At 37.4% G+C, this 20,651-nt stretch overlaps 1 protein-coding gene across 28 annotated transcripts in view; it reads right to left on the bottom strand.

Moving 5' to 3' along the window:
* Positions 1 to 20,651, bottom strand: part of mmd (mind-meld) — a 1,228,927-nt gene that overhangs the window by 84,528 nt on the left and 1,123,748 nt on the right. For all 28 annotated transcript variants that reach the window (XM_067784016.1, XM_067784007.1, XM_067784005.1 and 25 more), the window contains 5 exons: positions 18,421 to 18,585; positions 15,426 to 15,570; positions 12,043 to 12,214; positions 11,470 to 11,592; positions 7,370 to 7,547 (listed from right to left, as the gene is read on the bottom strand). In XM_067784016.1, coding sequence (XP_067640117.1) covers positions 7,370 to 7,547; positions 11,470 to 11,592; positions 12,043 to 12,214; positions 15,426 to 15,570; positions 18,421 to 18,585 — 783 coding nt within the window. The remainder of the gene's footprint in view (positions 1 to 7,369; positions 7,548 to 11,469; positions 11,593 to 12,042; positions 12,215 to 15,425; positions 15,571 to 18,420; positions 18,586 to 20,651) is intronic.

Genomic DNA, 20,651 nt, shown 5'->3' on the forward strand with positions numbered 1-20,651 from the left:
ATGGCGAAAGTGGAAGGGAGGTACCCTTTTTGCAACAATTTCATCCGCCATCTCATTACCCGGTATGCCCCTATTCCCCAGAACCCATGCCAGATGCAGAGTAAACTGTTCAGCCATCACGTTAAGCGATCTGCGACAGCCTGCTACAGTTTCAGAATTAGTTGTGACAGAGTCAAGGGCTTTCAGCGCTACTTAACTGTCTGAGAAAATATAAATGTGCCTCTGAGAGACTGCCTGCTGCCTTAGCTCGTCCTGAAATACGCGGGTAATAGGTTCAGTATTACATTCATAGCCACCGTTTTAGTTGTGCGGATGGCGCCGCTTATGCACAATAATGCAGATTTTTGCACCTTTTGAAGAGCAAGAACCCTCAAGGATTTATTCAGGGCGGGCCCCCATACCGCCACCCAGTATAGCAATGTTGGCCTAACCATGGCCGTGTATATTCAACGCACTATCATAGGGGACATACCCCTCAAGTTGTGTTGAACGAGCCTAAAAATATTCCCCATAATTTGAGTAAAAAACATATCTAATATATAAACTTCCTGTGTCACAGTGCTTGTGGTTTAAATCCTTCGAAACGGCTCCACCAATTCTTATGAAACTTTGTGACCATATTTAGTAGGTCTGAGAATCGGCCAATAACTATTTTTTATACCTGTAAATGGTAAGGGTGGACCACCCCTTATTTTTTTTGTTTAAAATGTTTTTGGTCAGGTTCCGACTGAGAATGGGACTTGGACTTTGATTAAGGGATGGGGAAGAATGAGAAGAACTAGAGAGGGAGGAAGAAAGAAGCTAAGAAAGCATTAGAGTTAGATGCACTTTAGTCCAAATTGATTTAATCGTTCAATGCAAATAGTTTAATGTACAACTTTGAGGTTTAGGCATAAAATATATGCGCTATCAATTGTTTTTGTTTTTATCGGCCTATTGCTAAATGATTCAAGGTTCGATTCGAGCTCAAGCCCAGAACAATAATTTTTTTCTAATGATAATTATTCTTATTATACCTTTCATGAACATGAAATGGTATATTAACTTTGGTCCGATGTTTGCAACGTTGAGAAATATAGAAGATAGACTCACCATTAAGTATACCGAATTGATCAGGGCGACGAACTAAGTTGATATAGCCATGTCCGTCTGTCCGTCCGTCCGTCTGTCTATTTGAACGCAAACTAGTCCCTCAAATTTTGAGATATCTCAATGAAGTTTGGGACAAGGATGTATTTTTGTATTATATTAGACATTTGTCGGATCCGGTAGAATCGGACCACTATAACATATATCTCCCATAAACTGATCATTCAGATAAGACGATTTTGGTCATTCCTGCCAGCGGCCACCGTGGTGTGATGGCAGCGTGCTCCGCCTACCACACCGTATGCCCTGGGTTCACACCCCGGGCAAAGCAACATCAACATTTTAGAAATAAGGTTTTTCAATTAGAAGAAAATTTTTCTAAGCGGGGTCGCCCCTCGGCAGTGTTTGGCAAGCCCTCCGGGTGTAATTCTGCCATGAAAAGCTCTCAGTGAAAACTCATCTGCCTTGCAGATGCCGTTCGGAGTCGGCATAAAACATGTAGGTCCCGTCCGGCCAATTTGTAGGGAAAATCAAGTGGAGCACGACGCAAATTGGAAGAGAAGCTCGGCTTTAGATCTCTTCGGAGGTTATCGCGCCTTACATTTATTTATTTATAAACCTGAAACTCGATGATATATATTCTAATATATCATAGAAGATATCCTGAAAAAATCACTTTGATCGGAGCTATGTATAGTTATATCCCATACAACCGATAGTTCAGATAGAAAGATTTTTGGCTATTTCTCCATTAATTTAGAAAGTATAAACGTGAAACTTGGTGATATATATTTTAATATATCACAGAAGATTTTCTGAAAAAATCACTTTGATCGGAGCTATATATAGTATATATAACATACAACCGGTCGTTCAGATAGAACATTTTTTGGAAATTTCTCCCTTAATTTCCAATATAAAAACGTTAAATTTAGTGATATTTATTCTAATATATCACAGAAGATTTCATGATAAAATCACTTTGATCGGAGCTATATGTATATAGTATATACCTATCCCATACAACCGATCGTTCAGATAGAAAGATTTTTGGCCATTTCTTCCTTAGTTTCCAATATAAAAACGTGAAACTTGGTGATATATATTCTAATATATCATAAAAATCAATTTGATCGGAGCTATATATAATATATATCCCACACAACCGATAGTTCAGATAAAGGGGTTTTTTTTGCCATTTTTTTATATTTATCTTAAAATCGTTTAGGTATGAACATCTGTTCACGAGATTACGAATGGGATAAGATTATTGTTCAGCCCCATTTATGAAAGTTATGAAGTCTTCGGCACAGCCGAAGACAGTCCCGTCCTTACTTTTTTTTTTTTGGTATTTTTCTAAATTTGAAAAATTGTATTATTGTTTTTGGAATAGTAGGTAGAAAATTTTCAAACATCCTGCCATAGCTGCGCAGATAAATCCATTTCGAAGGGTGCTAAGCCTTCATCATCAGTACGCTTTAGGCACGCTGCGCTAACCATTTAGCTATACAGCGGTGGTTTGTTTGACTGACAAACAAAAATTGAAAATCGCATATTTATTGGATAAAGTTTTTTGCTGTAGTTTTAGTTTGATGCGTAGTCATATAAAGATTAGTTTTTGTTATAAACTTTGCAAATCGATTCTCTAAGTTGAGCTATTACATTATTACTGCACAATAAAGTTTATATATAGCAAACGAATACAAAGTTTAATCAACATAAAAGCTTTACTGAAAACAATATTCCCATTAAAATTTTTGCAGCTATTGGTATATGGATTATAAATGCAAAATGACATTGCTGCCAGCAAACCAGATCAACAGACAGACCAACGAGCCGACTCATTCATGCTAACCATAGCAATCCACGAAATCAGCCCAGCAATCAACCAAACGAGAAGTGCAAATAAAAAGTATTTTTTGGATATCGCTCATTATATGGATTATGCATGTAAGTGTGTATGTATAAAAGCTTTTGGAAATATTTTTAATTTTTAATTACTCTTAAGCTTATTTATGTCATGGTTATATACTCGTATATATTTACATATACGAGTAAGTGGTTGAGTTTGAACCCAACCAACGTTGACCCAATAATGAGCTCTTTCGACATTCTGAATGGATAAGCCGATAACTGATTATATTTGACTATCGTGCTATTTTTGTTGTTGTTGATGTTGCTGTTGTTGCTGATGGCATTGCGCATGCATTAAAATTGTTTGATAGTACGTCAACGTTGACCATAAGTGAGCCACTGTTGGAATTTACGGTCGCATTTTGTACGATTATTTCAAATAGAACAAACATGCACACACACACATGCGCACTCAACAACATATAAAATGATGTACTTATATATGTATGTGCTTGTATTGCATAATTGGTTTTTATTGCTGCTGGGATTTTTATAGAGTAATGGTAGACAGGAGTTGGAGTAGAGTTGGAAAGTTGGTCCGTGGCGCGTCCATAGACTGAACAAAAATATTCATTCCAGAAAAATGGTTCAAATTGGTCCAAAATAATTTTAAATGGCAAGCAAAAATATATTTCTATAATAATTTTTGAATTGCCTTGTCAAGCTTATAGATTTCACTATGCCGTCCTAAAAAGCGATTTTCGCCAAAGCGGTGTAGCATAATTTAAGGTCGCGGTGGGACCACCGTAAGGCATAACGTCCTGAGAGAGGCGATTTAATTGCCATTGCTTTGCGTGCGCATTTATCTGCGCTCCCTTTCAGAGTGCATCAATCGCGTCATAACAAGAAAGGCCAACAATCTTTGTATCTGCGCATAAGGAGAACTAAATTCCTAATGGCAGGTTACTCTCGTAAACTCTGTGGACAGAGTGTGTTTCGCCAAGAACGCGAAGACAATGAAACATTACGTGTTTTGCGTTGTCTAATTCGCGTGAAATAGTGTGAATAGAAAGGATCCTATTTTATCCTAGGCTTATGTAAATAGTCCTTCAAACCGCCGCGGACCGTCAGATTGTTATTTACTTCGCCGTGCTTCCGCTTATACCATTGCTATATATTCTGAACTAACGTGAAGGTTCAGCGCCTGTTCCTCGATTTTCCCACCGTTTTTGCCACACAACTATTGTTCGTAATCTTGCCCTTTTCATGGCATCTTCAAATGGTCGCCCAATTCCAATGTGATATAGATCAGCCATTTCAATTAACAGCAGACCAACAGGGATTTTCCGAGATAGAGCAAAATTGCACCGTCAGACACCGTCCGATTGGTGGGTCAGTTTAGATCCATGTCACACTGGTCCTGCGTTTAATATTATCGAGTTGGTTACATTCGACAATAGCTGATGGGTAGCTTTGCCTTTCCCTCCTATCGCCCTTAAGTGCTCCTTAAAAGTTAGTTTTGAGTCAATGCTTACTCCTAAATGTATGAAGTAAATAAAATAAATGCAGGGCGCGATATACCTCCGAAGATATGTGTGGTGAGCTTATCTTCCAATTTGCGTTGTGCTCATTCTAATTTTTCATACATACTGGCGGAACCGGACCTACGTGTTTTACGCCGCCTCCGAACGACATTTGCAAGGCAGATGAGTTTATTTCAAAAAACTTTTTTTTTTTAATTTTTGATGTTGCTTTTCACGTAAGGCTTTCAATTTGTTTGATAATCTCCTATGGTAAAGACTAACTTATCCACAGTCTGCTTTGAGCTCATTAAGACCGCTTCTGTCTTATTGCTTGCCATCACAAACCCATATTCGTCAGCCATTCCTCTATTATTCCTACGGCACCATACATAGTGGTTGGAGTATATCCAGTTTCTTCTCTTCCTTTTCCTAAAGCCGGAATTATTACAAATTAAAATTATTCACTGGAGGGGGAGGGGATGACTCCGCCCACTTTTATAAAAATATATACATCCTACGCTCTGCCCCATAGCCACTGGACCTACTCTCAGAATTTTATAAAGATTCGTTGGATACTTTCCGCGACTGAAAGAACATACATCTTGAATTTACTTTTATTTGCTTGGGACTGTTGTAAGATAGGAAAGCGGGCTTGCTAAGTAATATCAGAGAGAAAGGTTTAAGCAGCTCAGACAAATGAGTTCTGTTAACACGCCCTTGTTTTTGTTGTTGTAGCAGTGGTTTGCCCGCTCTATTAGGTGCGATCACTCACAAATTGTTATCAATATTCTCTCACGGAAGTCCGGGGAAACTGGGCTTTGAATAAGGTTAATGGTGTTACAGATGTTGGTTCCACATTGCAGCTGAGAAGATGGTTGCTACCATGTGGAGACACTTTACGAGTAGGACATACATTGGGTATAACGGGGTAGATTCTGGAAAAGTAAGAGTTTAACTTATTACAGTTGAGCTAGATTGGCGCGCGTCTCCCTGCGGAGGTTGCTTTCCTCTACTCAGATTTCAGGGTATTTATCTTTGAGAAAGGGGTTCACCGGTCATTTCTTGGCATAGTAATTCTTACAGTCCTACAAGATCACGCTCTGTCGCTTAAGTTGCGGTCTCCGTAGGAAAGTGTGGCCGGATTCCTGGAATTCTTCCAGAGGAAATGAAACGAGACGACGCTTCAATGTCTTTGCAGAAAGCACGTTCCCCTAGACAGATTTCAGTCGGGATTGGAAGGGCAGTGAAAAGAATATCAGTGTATGCTCTATATTTTATCCACTCTCCTTTTTTAAAGTTAACACGTCCCTAATGATAAGTGGTGCCAAGTGGTGCTGACATCTATAGACCGCCATCGCGTATGCGCAACATTTAGCAGTTTTGGTTGCATTGCGAATGTCAACCACCAAGTATTCTTGATAAAAAATGTTTTTTACAGATGAAATTCCATGCATACCATTGCAGTTTTTAATTCTATTAAATTTGTTTCGGATTTTTTTTTTTAACTTTTCTGAGCACATTAATCAGATATTGGTAAATCCAGCTGCGTAATAATTTTTCAGGCATGGCTCATTATTAAATGCTTTAGTGGTCAAATGAGTGCACACTTAAGGAAGTAAAATTGGAGATCTTCACAGGGACGTGCCTTTTTTTGTAATTTTGTTTGGTGTATTAGGTATGGTGGTGGTAGGAGCATTACAATCTACACAGACGACTCAAAAATGGAAAAGGGAACTGGGGCTGGAATGTCTATGCCACAAGGAGAACAGCCACACTGCTAAAAGGAAGTACGGTCCTATATATCAACGGTACGTCCTTCGTGAACAGCCAGGCCCTAAACGCAATAAAATCTAATGTTATAAAGCTTGATATCGGGCGGAGGTGTCGAGCTTTGCTGGCGTCCATAAGACACCTAAACTTTTTCCTTGATGGGTCCAAGGGCACAGCGTTATTGAAGGGAATGAGTTTAACCGGGATGATTACGAGGTCTCATTGAAAGCAACTAGCTTCTCCCTCAAACTAAATAAATTTGCAGTGAGAATACTTACGGGTGTAATCACAGGTTACTGTTGTTGTTGCTTTGTATTAAGGATAAATATACTACAAAAAGGTTTTGGGAAGTGTTATCGATGCTTAGGTACTAGCTCGATCGATCGGGGATGATTATTATTACCACATAAAACCTTCTTCCCCTCGCGTAGGTGAGGTTGAAAATTGGGTTGCGCAAGCTCTGAAGCTCTAAAGCTTTTTACTGCGCTTATCAACCCCTTGAATCCGGGTTATTACGCTATTCACACGGTTGGAATGGGCGCACGGCTTTTCGACAGTCTGACAGAGGTTGGGAAAGTGGATCTTTCACTTATACCTAGGTGCATAGAAGCAAGAAAATATTTCATTGATATTCACTTGGTAGTAATCTGGCAGGGCGAGCGTGCCGCGACTATGTGGGTCATTATAATGTACAAAAATGTCTCCGAGTGGAAGTGCGGGAAATTTCTACGCACGTCCTCTTAACCTCAACTAAGCTTGGTATATTTAATTGTACTTTCGCTGCAAAATTTTTGCAGCTCATTGGCCCGCATACAACAAATAATATATGTACACTCAGGCTATTTTTTCATTTATCTATTACTAGCGCACCCGGCAGATGTTGTCGTGTCCTAATTTGAAACGTGAGCCACACTTCCCTCTATCATTCTCTATGTCATCGAATAAACTACAACTTTACTACTTTTTCTTACATCTACCTTGAAAAATTTGTGAAGATCGGTTGAGTACTTTGGACGCCTATAAGATACACACATACACTCACATACATTTTTGCTTAAAAGATCATGTTAATTTTGAATTGCTGTGTCCTAAAATGTATTGTGGTTATAATTGTTTTTTCCTTTCCTACTTACCCCACGTTCTGAACACTCTTGGCCTTGTTTATTTGTTGGACATTTTGTTTGATCGATGTGTGGAAAAATGCTGACGCATGTCTGATTCAGACAAATCAAATTTTCACCGCATGGCGTTCCATCCTTAACTAAACCATGTTCCGGAAATTTTTTAGAGCCCAATTGACCGGTCGTGGCTCTGAAATAAAACAACGAATACACCAATAATTTAGTTATAAATTAAATTATTTACAGAGGCAAAGTTTTTTACTTTTAAATTTGTATGGTTTTGCTATTCATGTATAATTTCTACGTTGTAATTTTTAGTGCCAGAAGGAAGAAGTTTCTATGTCCCTTCAGATAACTAGGCTGGGCTAGGTTGAACTGGCCGGCCAATAAAGATCACACATAGACTGAATATGTTCATGGTGTTACCACAATTATTTTGACGACCAAACGGAAAGATCCGAATTAGGTACCAGTACTTATGTTATAGAATAACTCCGTCCTCTTGGAAAATACTAAAAGTTTTCAAGCACCTAGCTTAATAGCTGCCTCGAGATCTGGCAACTCTGCCGCCTATAGTAGCTGAAGCCTTGACCTCGAGAGCGCAGGATACGAGCCCAGAATGTTCTCAACCGGTTTTTTTCTGCGGATCACATTTTCTACATCTGTTATTATTGACGAGACCTAAATTATCGGCATGTGATGCCAGAAGGCAGTGACCAGTTAGTATGCCTTAAGTTCTCTCTCTAGAGATATGATGTCTGATGTCGTAGGATCTGCACATGATCTTAGAAATTTTGCAGCTACGCGCGTTTGTCCACACCTACCTGCTTAATGGATCATCTGCAATTCCTGTTTCTCCCAAATATATTGGGATGTCAACCGTCGATTCCTCGAGTGCTGCGTCTTCCTATACCAACTCGTCAGTAAAGAAGTCTGGTCCGGCCTGAGCGAAGTCCCTTTCATGCTTCTTTGCATTCCACAACACTTCATGATAAAGTACTGTGTGAGATAATTGCCTTGATCACCGCCTGACTATCAATATATGTATTAACAGTACTGCGCGCTTCCTCGAGAGTTTCTGCTGCTTCCTTCATGGCTAAAATTTCTGCCTGAAAGACGCTGCAGTGATCTGGAAGGATCTACTTATTTCTGTATCGACACTCCGTTAATTTGGACCATCGGTATAAACATGTATAGTGTGTTTTGTCATTTGCGCAGCTTTGCGCCAACCCTCCGGCTATATTTTGGGTCCCAAACTCTTTCAAAGCTCAGACATGGGACCATGCAGTCCGTTTGCTCTATAGTTAATGGCGCTACACTGCTATGTCCATACGGCCCGCCCTCAAGCTGACCGGAGACCTAAAGCCTTGTTGAAGTTGCTGTCGCGTGATTTCTGCCCATTAGTTCTGCAGGTGCGATGTTCAGAATGGCATGGAATGCTGCATTCGGTGTAGTTTTCAAGGCTCTTGTTATGCTTATCATTGATAATCTGCATAGCCCTTCAAGTTTTTTCAGGAAATATAGTTTTTTGTGTGGCTCCCCACCTAACTGGGAACCTGAGGAAAAAATTCAAAATTCTGCTCACAGAATTTGCAACACATTCACAAACCAACATATAATTTTCAATTTACTTCAATTCTTACCACAAAAATTGCTACGGTAATAAATTTTAGCATGACATTCACCTAGGAGATATTTTAGGGAGGCATTAAAAAGAGAAGTGTTAGATAATTGGGCAAACACATTGTCTTTAATTTTTGATGCACCAACAGAATTATCTGAAAATAAGTCTTGTTTAAGTGGCTAGATATTTTGATTGGTTATCAAACAATTTTCGTGTTATATTTTTGTCACTAGTTGAGTTAAAAGAGTTTATTTTAAAAACACGTGTTTCTCTAAGAAATACGACAGTGAACTGAAAACTAAGTAAAAGAATGAACTTAATTTGTTTTATATTAAGTGTAGTTGCCACTCACTTAATATATTTCAAGCATATCGAGAGATACTGAGCGTTTGTGAAGTAGAACGTGCCAAAAATAAAGTAACACCTTTAACATTATTTACAAACAAATTCTATGCAAAAATTTTGAATTCGTTTCTTCTCGTTTGGAATGTCGATATTTAATCTTTCTCACCCTGGTCAAGGAATTCCAGGACTATTGTGCTGTAAAGCCACGAAAGATACTTGAAAACTAAATACTTTTTGAAAGTGATAATTTTATAAATATTCAACGAATTGCGATTAAAAAATGAATTTTTATATTCAGCTTTTAAAGCTAATCCAAAAGAGATTTGATTTCGGACTAAGTGTTTTGTGTAAAGTTATTCCGGTAGGTGCCTGCAGAACCCCACAAACTTCAATAACAACAGTACTAGCTAGTTTCCCGTACCTAAAAAATAAAAAAAATAAATGTAAGGCGCGATAACCTCCGAAGAGATCTAAGGCCGAGCTTCTCTTCCAGTTTGCGTCGTGCTCCTCTTGATTTTCCCTACAAATTGGGCGGACGGGACCTACATGTTTTATGCCGACTCCGAACGGCATCTACAAGGCAGATGAGTTTTCACTGAGAGCTTTTCATGGCAGAAATACACTCGGAGCGCTTGCCAGACACTGCCGAGGGGCGACCCCGCTTAGAAAAATGTTCTTCTAATTGAAAAACCTTATTTCTAAAATTTTGATGTTGCTTTGCCCGGGGCATACGGTGTGGTTGGCGGAGCACGCTACCATCACACCACGTTTCCCGTACCTGATTACATGTAATCCGGTTCCGTTATTGTACAGCTGAAACTTTTAAGACGCTTGATTTTTAATCTGAGGCCTCGGGCTAGATTCAGTAAATGTGAGCTCAAAATTCACATTTACTGAATCTAGGCTCTGGTATGAAGTTTGAACGTTTAGGGAAAAACTTAGCATATAAAATAGCATTAAGCTCATTGCTTAGTTAGCTCATTTACGATTTACTGAGTTTGCCACAAGGCAAATTTTTGAACCGTTTCTTACTAAACTAGGTCTACGTTTGTTTGTTTGTGCAGTTTGAATTAAAGCCAAGTGCCTCATATACTTATAAAAATATTATATAGGAAACCATGGAAACATCATACAATTTTTACATTTTACAATGAATACGACACTATAGTAAAGTTGTATGCCAATACAATAAAACAAAACTTTGCTCCTTTTTTTTAGATTTGGTCCTTTTTTTCGATGAATTTTGGTCCCAAATGAAAGCATAATGTGGTACCCGTGATTCTAGCATCCTCTTGCATGGAGGGTTTTTTCGCTCTTTCTTCCACATGAAGTTTCCCCGACAATTTTCTCTCTAGTATAATTCCTAGATGTTTTGTGCCGTATTTTTCTTGTAGGGTTACCCCATCAATCTTTTACTTATTACAGTAAGCGACCTTATATTTTCTTGAAAATATTCCCAGATCGGTTTTACTGCGTTGGCGTTCGTTAACCAAGTCGACGCCAGATGCACAAGCATGTACATCCCGAAACGCCTGATACAACAGAGAGCTGATTGTTGGTAGACGTCTGCCGCTTATGTTGACTGAAACGTCATCTACATACGCCGTGGGTTTGACTGGTCATTTGTCGAACATTACAAGCGATTTGTTGATGACCGACGTCCACAGCATTGGTGATAATGATATCCCACCCTACGGCGTTCCTATGTTAACAGATTTTGTGGCCTCGCTTAGACCTCATTGCGATGTGATCATGGTTCAGCCTAACATTGAGGTGATCCAAATAGCTAAGTCCAGATGTACTTCAATCGAGTTGAGATTGTCGATAATTGCTCGTTTTGAGACATTGTTGAAAGACCCGGTAATGTCCAGAAATATTCCTTGTGTTCCTTGAATTTCTTTATGTTCATGTGGACTGCATCTGCCTTAGATAGGACTTCCCTCGGTCCTTGCCGTTTTGCTGGAGCATTCTATGGCAGCACAGAAATTTTTCCATGAAACCCTCTTTAACTTGCTGATTTCACTTTTATAGATCTTCAACAGATCTCTTCATTCTTCCTAGCATTTCACGCTTTTGGCAATTTTCATTAAACGTAAGTTGCAGATAAATTTATTTTCTTTCTTATTATATTTCTCTTACTTACTTGCATTCATATTCCAATCCCTTGATTGAGATTATTGTTCTCGAATAAAGCTGATCCTTGCCTTCTTCGGTAGCTGGCTGGCGTTCACCTTCTTTGCACTGCAACGTACCGCACTGCACATTTCTGAAAGAAAAATTTAATACAAAATAATATTTTTTAGAAAACTAGAAATCAGCGATACAAAAAGTTGTGTTAATAATTTAATTAAATCTCTCAATAAAATAAATCGCAACGAACTAGTTCATAAAGCTTTAATAGCAACAACTCGTTCAGCATGAGTGGATAAATGAAAGTGCGCGTTAAATTAACAAAACAAATATGCAATGCATTGATTTCAGAGTAAACAAAAAACAAAAAATTACAAACAAAAATAAAAACTTAACATTTAAAGAGCCATCAAACAGCCCATATGATCCTTTAAGTGTAAAAATATTTTTAATTAAATAAAATATTGCGCTGTGATTTGAATTTTTCAATCAATCAATAGGATTTCACAATAATATGATTTTAAGTAATTAATTAATAAACAACAAAAAACATTTTATTTTTTGAATACAATTATTTTGTACTTACTCTGGCTCGCATTTGATGTAACCTTCATTTGCATCACGCCCACAATGACCACTAATGGAACCCTTAGAGTTAAATTGCTCATAGCATTGACGATCTGCTGCAGAGCCACCATAACCCCAAATCGATTCGCATTGTAGATTCAAAGTGGGACAATCGCCTTGAAAACAATAACCTAAAAGTGGGTAAAATAGAAAATGGTATGACTTTAGAAAAATGTAGTGGAAAACAACATCGTCACCCTCTTGCCATAGATATGAATGGACGCGGTTTATGTTTGGTTCTCGAAATTTCATAATAATATAGCACAATGAATCAGGGATGTAATATGCGACTATGAGTTGGAGTGGTCCCTTTCATTTTAGCATGCTTTCCAGCAAAGTTTTTGATTTGGATATGTTCCTACTTACGAGAAAGATAGCAAAAGGTAATATTTAAGAATATCGCGTTGAACTTTTTCAAAGACCCATCTGTAATACCCTAGGGAAAGTACCTTGCACCTATTTTATTCTTCTTGTTTATTAACGATCTTCCTGTCATCTTCAGTTTTTCCAAGCCATTAATGTACGCCGATGATGTTAAGCTGGTGATGCTTATCGTATGCCAGAGGATAAACTCAGAACGATCTGAATAGCCTGGTTGGCTCGTGCTCTGTGAATGCCCTATTGCCCAACCTGAAGAAATGCAAATCCTTAAGCTTTACTATGAAATCGTTGCATATTTATAACTACACAATACATAGGTCACTGTAAAGTTGAACAAGTCACTACCTTCATTGACTTGGATGTAAGCATGGACCCTAAACTTGACTTTAAATCCCATATTGAAAGTTGTGTAAATAAAGCTTAAGGAACCTTAGCATTCATAAGGTGATGGGCCTGAGAATTCAATGATCTTCATAGTACCAGAATTCTTTTTACATCGTTAGCTCCAGTAGTATGGTTCGCTGTGATCAATTGGAATCTGTTCAAAACCAATTTCTACTCTTTGCGTTTAGAAGCTTGCCATAGGATCCAGGATATAATCTTCCTCCCTATTTAAGCCGTCTGAAACCTATAAAGCCTTTCTGAGTTACAGAGTCGCAGGGAAATTCTTGTTGATTTACTCATTGCGTAAGTAATCAAAGGCGTGGTGGACAATCCTGTTTTGCTTATATAGATTATGTTCAACGTCCCTTCCGGACCTCTAGTCACTTTCAACCACTTTTCTTAAGTAACTGTAGATCAAAACTTGAAATGCATGCACATAACACGCATTTCGATACCTCTGACTGGCTTGTCTGAATTAAAAAAACTCATACTTATAGCCTCATTTAATTTAAGACAATAATTGTGTAGGTTGGCTTGGTGCAGCCCTAATTGTTTTGTCATCATTATCAATCAATTAAATTTGATTCAGGGTATAAGAGAAGTATTCGATATATTCTATCGGTAATTGAATTAAAGCTACGAAAAAAATACCAACATTTCAAAAATTATCTACTTCGGTGAACTATTTAAATCTTTAACTTAATTTACTCATTGTGTAAAGTTTTTTGTATTTTCATTTCTAGAATTTGTTTACTGAATATAACTAAATATTAATGCACATATAAGTAGTCTGTAAGATTTTATCAATCTGCAGACGAAATAAACAAAAAGAGATGGGAGAGGGACCAATGGGTACAGTTTATGCTTGAACAGGTAGTGTCGGTCTTGTCCTATTCCTAATCTCCTTTAAAACCTTAAGGGTACTGTTCGACAGATCTCTTTGTACCCATACGGGTAGTATCGGATAAATCCTCTTCATACGCCTACGGGTACTGTCGAACAACTCCTCCTTTTTCGTTCGCAGGTACTGTCGGACAAGTCCTCCTCCTATCCGTACGGAATTTTTTACTTATTTCATAATGTTTTCAAACTAGAACACAAAATTTAAAATTTTTTCGTATTGGTATTGTACATGGTATAAAAAAGAAGATAGTTCCACTCAAAATTTTTGACGTATTTGGGTATTTTTGAACTTCCATAGTGTTTGTTATTTTACTAGAAGCGTTGCCCTACCGTTACTGTTTAAGGCAAAATTGTGGTTTCTCGGGATGGAAATTTCCATCAGGATGAAAACGCAAAGGTCATTTGAGACAATAATAATATGCTTTAGCACGATTTATATACATAAATATCTATTGAAAATACAGTAAAACATGAATTTTATTGAAACCTAGTGGATAATGATTCATACATTGGTTAATGACTCATATGTGTATGGCAACTTCACCCCTAGACAGAAAAAAAATACACGAAAAATCCTCTACAGTGGATATTTCTCAAGGCATGTTGAGAAAACGTGTACCTCCAAAGTCTGCAGTGAGTGGTAGGTGTTTAATTTGTTACGTTTGTGGGACGCCACATCCATGTCAGTGCTAAAAGGGCACAGTATGTGTATAGGTGGGGCTTGCCCCAAAGTCCCCTTGTACAGAAGAGCTCTCATGACTAGAGGTTAAACTGCAGAGCTACAGGGCAACGTTCTCCCTAAAAAAAGGGGTTCAACAATCTCCTCCTCAAGAGCTCCGCTTGAATTATACAATAAATAAAAACGTGGACTTGTTGCCAATTTAACGCCATTCAGTTTCATAAAAATTGCGTTTAAGTATGCTAAATTCTTTAAAGATTGCGGCGTCGGTTTATAAGGACTTCATTTGGGCAATCAATTGACAAACGTGTATGTTTTGTCAACATGTCCTGAGCAAACGTACGGACACTTAAGAAGCCTATATTATATTCCCTTGCTTTGCATACTTCCATCCATGTTTCTTCCACTCAAGCAATTTTCGGGAGCTCGAAAAACTTATTAAAAGCGTTATTTTCTAATCTGATATTTCGTATTAAAAAAATTCCAACGCAAGCGGCTCATTTTTTTTTTTGTTTTGTTTGCTTTTTAGTTTAAAATAACTATGAAATAACTATGAAAGAAATTTAGTCGTATCCGTCAACAATCTGGTAGCTTGTTTTTCGTGAAAGTGTCATTATCCCCGCAAAAGTCAAGTGGCTACCGTCACACTTAATGGAACTACCTCCATTTTTTGTATCATGGTATTGTAGGAAAATAAAACAAAACTTCTTTGATAATGGAATTTTTGTAAAATAATTTGTTTAAATTTCACTTAATTTTTTTCATAAATTTCAAACTGGCTATTCCGAACCGTACCCAAAAAGTGCGGCGAGATTCGGTTATAGCACAATGTAGAAAAAAGAGATCAATCACAGATCTCTACCTTCAAGGTACTATACGCAGGAATTTATTACAGCAATTGGCTAACTCAGTGAACAAGATGGCGACGATATCATATATACATATATGCCTGGAATATTGAATTTTGTATATATAAATAGATTCAAGTATCTTACCAGATATACCCGCTTTAGTATGGCCACACGGTGAACCATTTTTCTTGAACACATCCAACGGACAGTGACCATTTTCACCATCACAATACTCCGGCAAATCGCATTCGTTGTGCGAATCACGGCAGATATAGTCCTTTGGACGAAGCTGTTTGGAAACATAAAACGTTTTGAGAATAAGAAATTAGCTAAATGATTAGGTATTAGAAAAGAGAGAAAATAAATTTAAAAAACGTTATCTGAGCTTGGGTAAATCCATGTACCATGGGTAAATCCAAACACAATATAGCAAGTTGATCTCTTCGGTATAATAGAAGCTCTGAGGTGAAGAAAGCGCTAAACGATTTTATATCTGATTTGTTTGAGTTAATTAGAGTTGAATCTTGCAAAAAAAAAAATTTCGTTCCGAATATTCAAGACTAACTTCATAAGGAGATCTACCGCGGCAGTTCTTGTAGAGGTGCACCCACATATCCCTTTGTCGATGCATAAGTCACACGTTTTCAAATTTTTGCCTGCATAATGCCAGCTAGAGAACGACTTTGCCATCAGAATGGAAAGGTAATGCAATAGCTTCTACGAGTGAATCAGAAGAAGAGGTTATGGAAAGAAACCTCCATAAGTTGTTGGTGATTTATTTAGGGAAACTTAATTCTGCCATCTTTCTTTTGTATCATAAATCGCATGTACGTGAGAAAGGCAAGTTCATCGTTTCGTCTGCAGAGGAGATATGTTGGCTCCTCTTGCTTTTTCATCTCAGAACCTCATCCATTCTCTGTGATATTTTAGTTGACTTAGAATTCATTTGGATGGGCAGACAAGATCACAAATTTTCGCCAGGTCAACTGCCACTGGAGGCGATATTGATGTGTAAACATCTTTGGCCATATTATGAAGAAATTCCGAATGTAAACGTAAGCAAGGTCTTTGGAAATGGTATGCTATATGGAGAATTAAAAAATGTAAAAGTTGGCACAGTGTGTGTTATTTGATGCTGCATGGCAGAGTAATTAGAGAAGGTCAGCGTAAATGTAGTCACTCCACTGTAGCTTAATGTGGGAACTACTTACATACGTCGTAGACTTGATATGAGCGACATGAGATATTAAATTAAGACAAGGCGTGTTAGCAATTAGTTGTTGAAGTGTTAGCGAGGTATTGATATGCTTTCGATAGCAAATATAATAAACGAGTTGCTTAGTGACGAGTTAGCGGTTTGTAATCTAAAGTTATCGAAAGGTATCGATATCTCACCACAAGGTTTTCGAAAATATGCCGACTTCTTATCGAAATTTCGAAAGTTATTGATTTAGTGTAAAAAGTTATAGATTTAACATCGACAAGTTATTGAGAGTGTCACCAATTTGTTATCGGCGTGTAGTCGATTTGTTATCGACGATTCATCGGCCTATAAAACTTTAATATAAAATGGAGGAAACAACCACAAGCTTTCCTTTGACAAACCTGTAAGAAACCAATAAGAAACCGATAATTCAGCGATAACAATCCGATAGCAAACCGATAACTCGACGTAAATGACTCGCTATCGATTAAAAACCGAAGAAGCTCTTCTCAAAGACCCCCAAATTATATGCTTCTTGTAAATTTACCTCTGTTGCAAAAAACACAACCTTTCCTTTGACAAATCTGTAAGAAACCAATTAGAAACCGATAAGTCAGCGATAACAATCCGATAACAAACCAATAACTCGACGTAAATAACTCGCTATCGATTAGAAACCGATGAAGCTCTTCTCAAAGACCCCCAAATAAAGTTAAATTAAAACATTGGTTTTCTCCTCCACATCGATTATTCATACCAGGTACCTACTCAGGCCCAGCGTGTACTCGTACATAATAATAACTTTAATTGGGTAACGGTAGTACGGCATAAAGAAATCGAGCTAGATAGAGGCTTCCGTATATCAAAATTATCAACATCGACTGATATGCTGATCATACCATGTCCGTTCGTCCGTACGTTAACAGGGCAACTTGAATAAAACTTGAGATATCTTTACGAAATTTGGTATACTGGCTGGGCGGAATCAAACGATAACCACGTCCACTTTTTCGATATAGAAAATTTCAAAAAACGGAAACTTTGTGATAGGAAATAGAAATTTTGTAAAATGTGGCACCGCCTAATCTTCGAATAAGAAAATTTAAAAGTCTTTCAAGCCGTAAATTCTAAGCCGTAAAAGATATCTTGTTTAAATTTGGAATGGAGATTTTTTTGCCATTATACATTCATTCTATGCAAATAAACATAATCGGCTGGTGACCACCCCCACTTGAAAAAAATAGCGGTAATTCATAACCAAAGATAGATAATCTGTTGAAACTTGCTATTTTACTTTCATTACTTTATGGAATTATGTAATATTATAGAAAATGGGCGTGGCACTACCCACTTTTAGAAGAAGAAACTTTATAAGTTCTTAAGCTGTAAATCAAAAGCCGTTGAGATTTCGATATAGAAACTTGGCACGGAGGTTTACCTTGTTAATATATATAGAAGTTGTGAAAATACACGAAATCGGTTAGCAACCATGCCCATTTAAAAAAAAAAAAATCGGTATCGAAATTCATTACCAGATATATGTAGGTGAACTAATAATACTTGTGTGGATTAACTTTATCACGAAATTGTTGAAGAAAAAAAGCAAACCCAACATCAGAACAGACAAGGCGACATATGTTTCGATTATAATTTGCAAATCTCTTAAAAGCCGCTTCTCATGGGAGTGGAATTTGAACACGCGAAAATTGTTAATCACTTTCAAACAGGTTTGATTCAGAAGAATAAGGAGCAACCGGATTTCATGATTTGTTTGAGATATGAAAATCTTTGAGTGTGATTGCAGAAACCAAACAGATATATCATCTGGTTTTCTCATTAACTCATTGCTGCAATCCTCTGATACTGCTTCTAGCTTCGAACATCACTTTGTAACAAAAAAAAATTAATTTGAAACTTTTTCTATAAACTACTTACGCGACATTGATCACAACAAACACCGCTAGCACATTGCGCCTCTGATTTCAGCTTGCAAGTAATGCCATCGCAGCACGAATCCAAAGCGCATTCTTCAAAAGTGCCACAGTCACATTCCTCGTCCTCTTCGACGATTTTATTGCCACAATTGCGGCGCATTTCGACCTGTAAGAAAAAAATTATTAACTATTAAAACCACTTTTAATGTTCTAAATTATAATAACCATGAAACGAATCTGAAACCGTAACATTTTTGCATACTGAAAAATTCCTTTGTTTATTTATTTTTTATATTTTGTACTTTATATTAGGTCAATTCATTGTTTATCCGTAAACTTCAATACAAAATTTATGAATCTTTCATTTTCAAGAATGCGATCTTAAGAAAATCTATAAAGAGCAATGTGGCGATCGATTTTTAAGTAACTTTTCATCAAGCTATAGACTAGAGACCCCGAGAGTCCCCACACCAATTTCATGGCTCTAGTCCAATGCTATAAAGGTACAAAAAATTTACGTTAGGAGATTAAGTAACTTCTCAGTGACCTGAGACTTGAACTTTAAAATGTCACAGTTTAACACATAAGAAAAAAAGAGAAACCCCTTTTTCGATGACGACGTCGACGCTGCAATGATACTGCGATCTCTGCTGCTGCTATGACTTTTGCTGATGTTAATGTCAACAACAAGAGTCCAATTGTTACTGCTATCACCGATTTTTGCCCAATTTCTAATGATAACATTGTGAGTGAAATTCAACTATGTGCCACTAAGCAGAATGTTACTACTTTGGTTCAAGCATGCTCAACACATCTCTCTCACAGCTCTTCTACTGCAAATAATATTGAATCTCCCTCACAGTGGACTCAGGTACAGAGAAAAACTCGTAAAAACAAAAAAAGGACTAAATCTCTGTCTTCTGGTACTAACGTTGACGTGGTAGGCAATGATAAAATCAGTGATTCTAATAACACGGGAAGTCAAGTCCATCAAAAGAAAACCCCCCAAGTCCAAACCAGTTCGCGTAGTCTAGTGATTGGAGTCAGTACTAACACTGAACTTGATGTAGTTTTCGCAAAAAAATGTATCCATCTATCGTCATTCAAATCTAATGTCACTGCTGATAATATAATCTCCTACTTGGTTAAAAATACGAAAATCGATGGCAATGAACTTGCCTACTTCCCTCTGGTTAAAAAAGATACATATTTTACAAAACTCCAGAGTAAATTTTAAGATTGGCGTGTCAGCTACCTTCCTGGACGCAATTATGGATCCCTTGCTATGGCCAGCAAATGTGAAAGTTAAACCGTTTAAAAATATTCGCAAGCAAGCAAGAAGCTCGGACCCAGTGTCAAGCGACGATTAGCAATCACTGAATAATGTGGTGAGTGCTCTGCCTCCAATTTATGGTAATAGTGAGGTAAAGGTATATTTCCAAAACCTTTCTGGGATGAGGACCAAAGCCGATCTTGTTCACACCTTCACTTCAAAATTGGATTATGACGTCTTTGTTTTCATCGAAACGTGGCTGAATGGAAGTTTTTTTGACAGTGATTTTTTCGACTCTAATCTTTTTAATGTATTCCGCAAAGATCGAGATGCTAACGCTACTGGTTGTCTTCGTGGCGGTGGGACCTTAATTGCGGTCAAACGTCAATTATCCTCCTGTTTCTTTCCGCTTAGTAATGGTGACGTTCTGCTCGACCAAATTTGTGTCTGTTTGTTGGTTCTGATTCACAAGGCTCCCTATATCTCCTTGCATCATACGTGCCACCAGGCAGTTCATTTGAACTATACAAGGCACACGCTGACAACATTGTTTCGCTAGTTATTAATAACCTAAGTGATAATCATCTGTGTTTGCTTGGTGACTTCAACTTATGCAATATTGACTGGTCAACTAATGTTTGTAATTTTGGTCTTACACCTAATAATCTCTCTGCAAATCACGAATTATATTTCATTGATAATTTACTTAGTCTTAATTTGTTGCAAATCAACAAATGTGTGAATACTTTAAATAGATTACTCGATCTCATATTTATTAGTGCTAATATTAATTGTGAAATCAGTGAATGTACAAATCCAATCGCTCACAAGGACAGGCATCACCTACCCTTGGTTATTAATTTTAGTTTTTATAGTTATGCACAGGATACTTCTGAAAGCAGATTTACTTTTAACTTTAATTCGTTTGATTTTCCCAGTTTTAATAGTTTTTTATCTGA

This window comes from Eurosta solidaginis, chromosome 4 (assembly GCF_040869045.1).
Source record: "Eurosta solidaginis isolate ZX-2024a chromosome 4, ASM4086904v1, whole genome shotgun sequence".
Taxonomy (NCBI): Eukaryota; Metazoa; Arthropoda; class Insecta; order Diptera; family Tephritidae; genus Eurosta; species Eurosta solidaginis.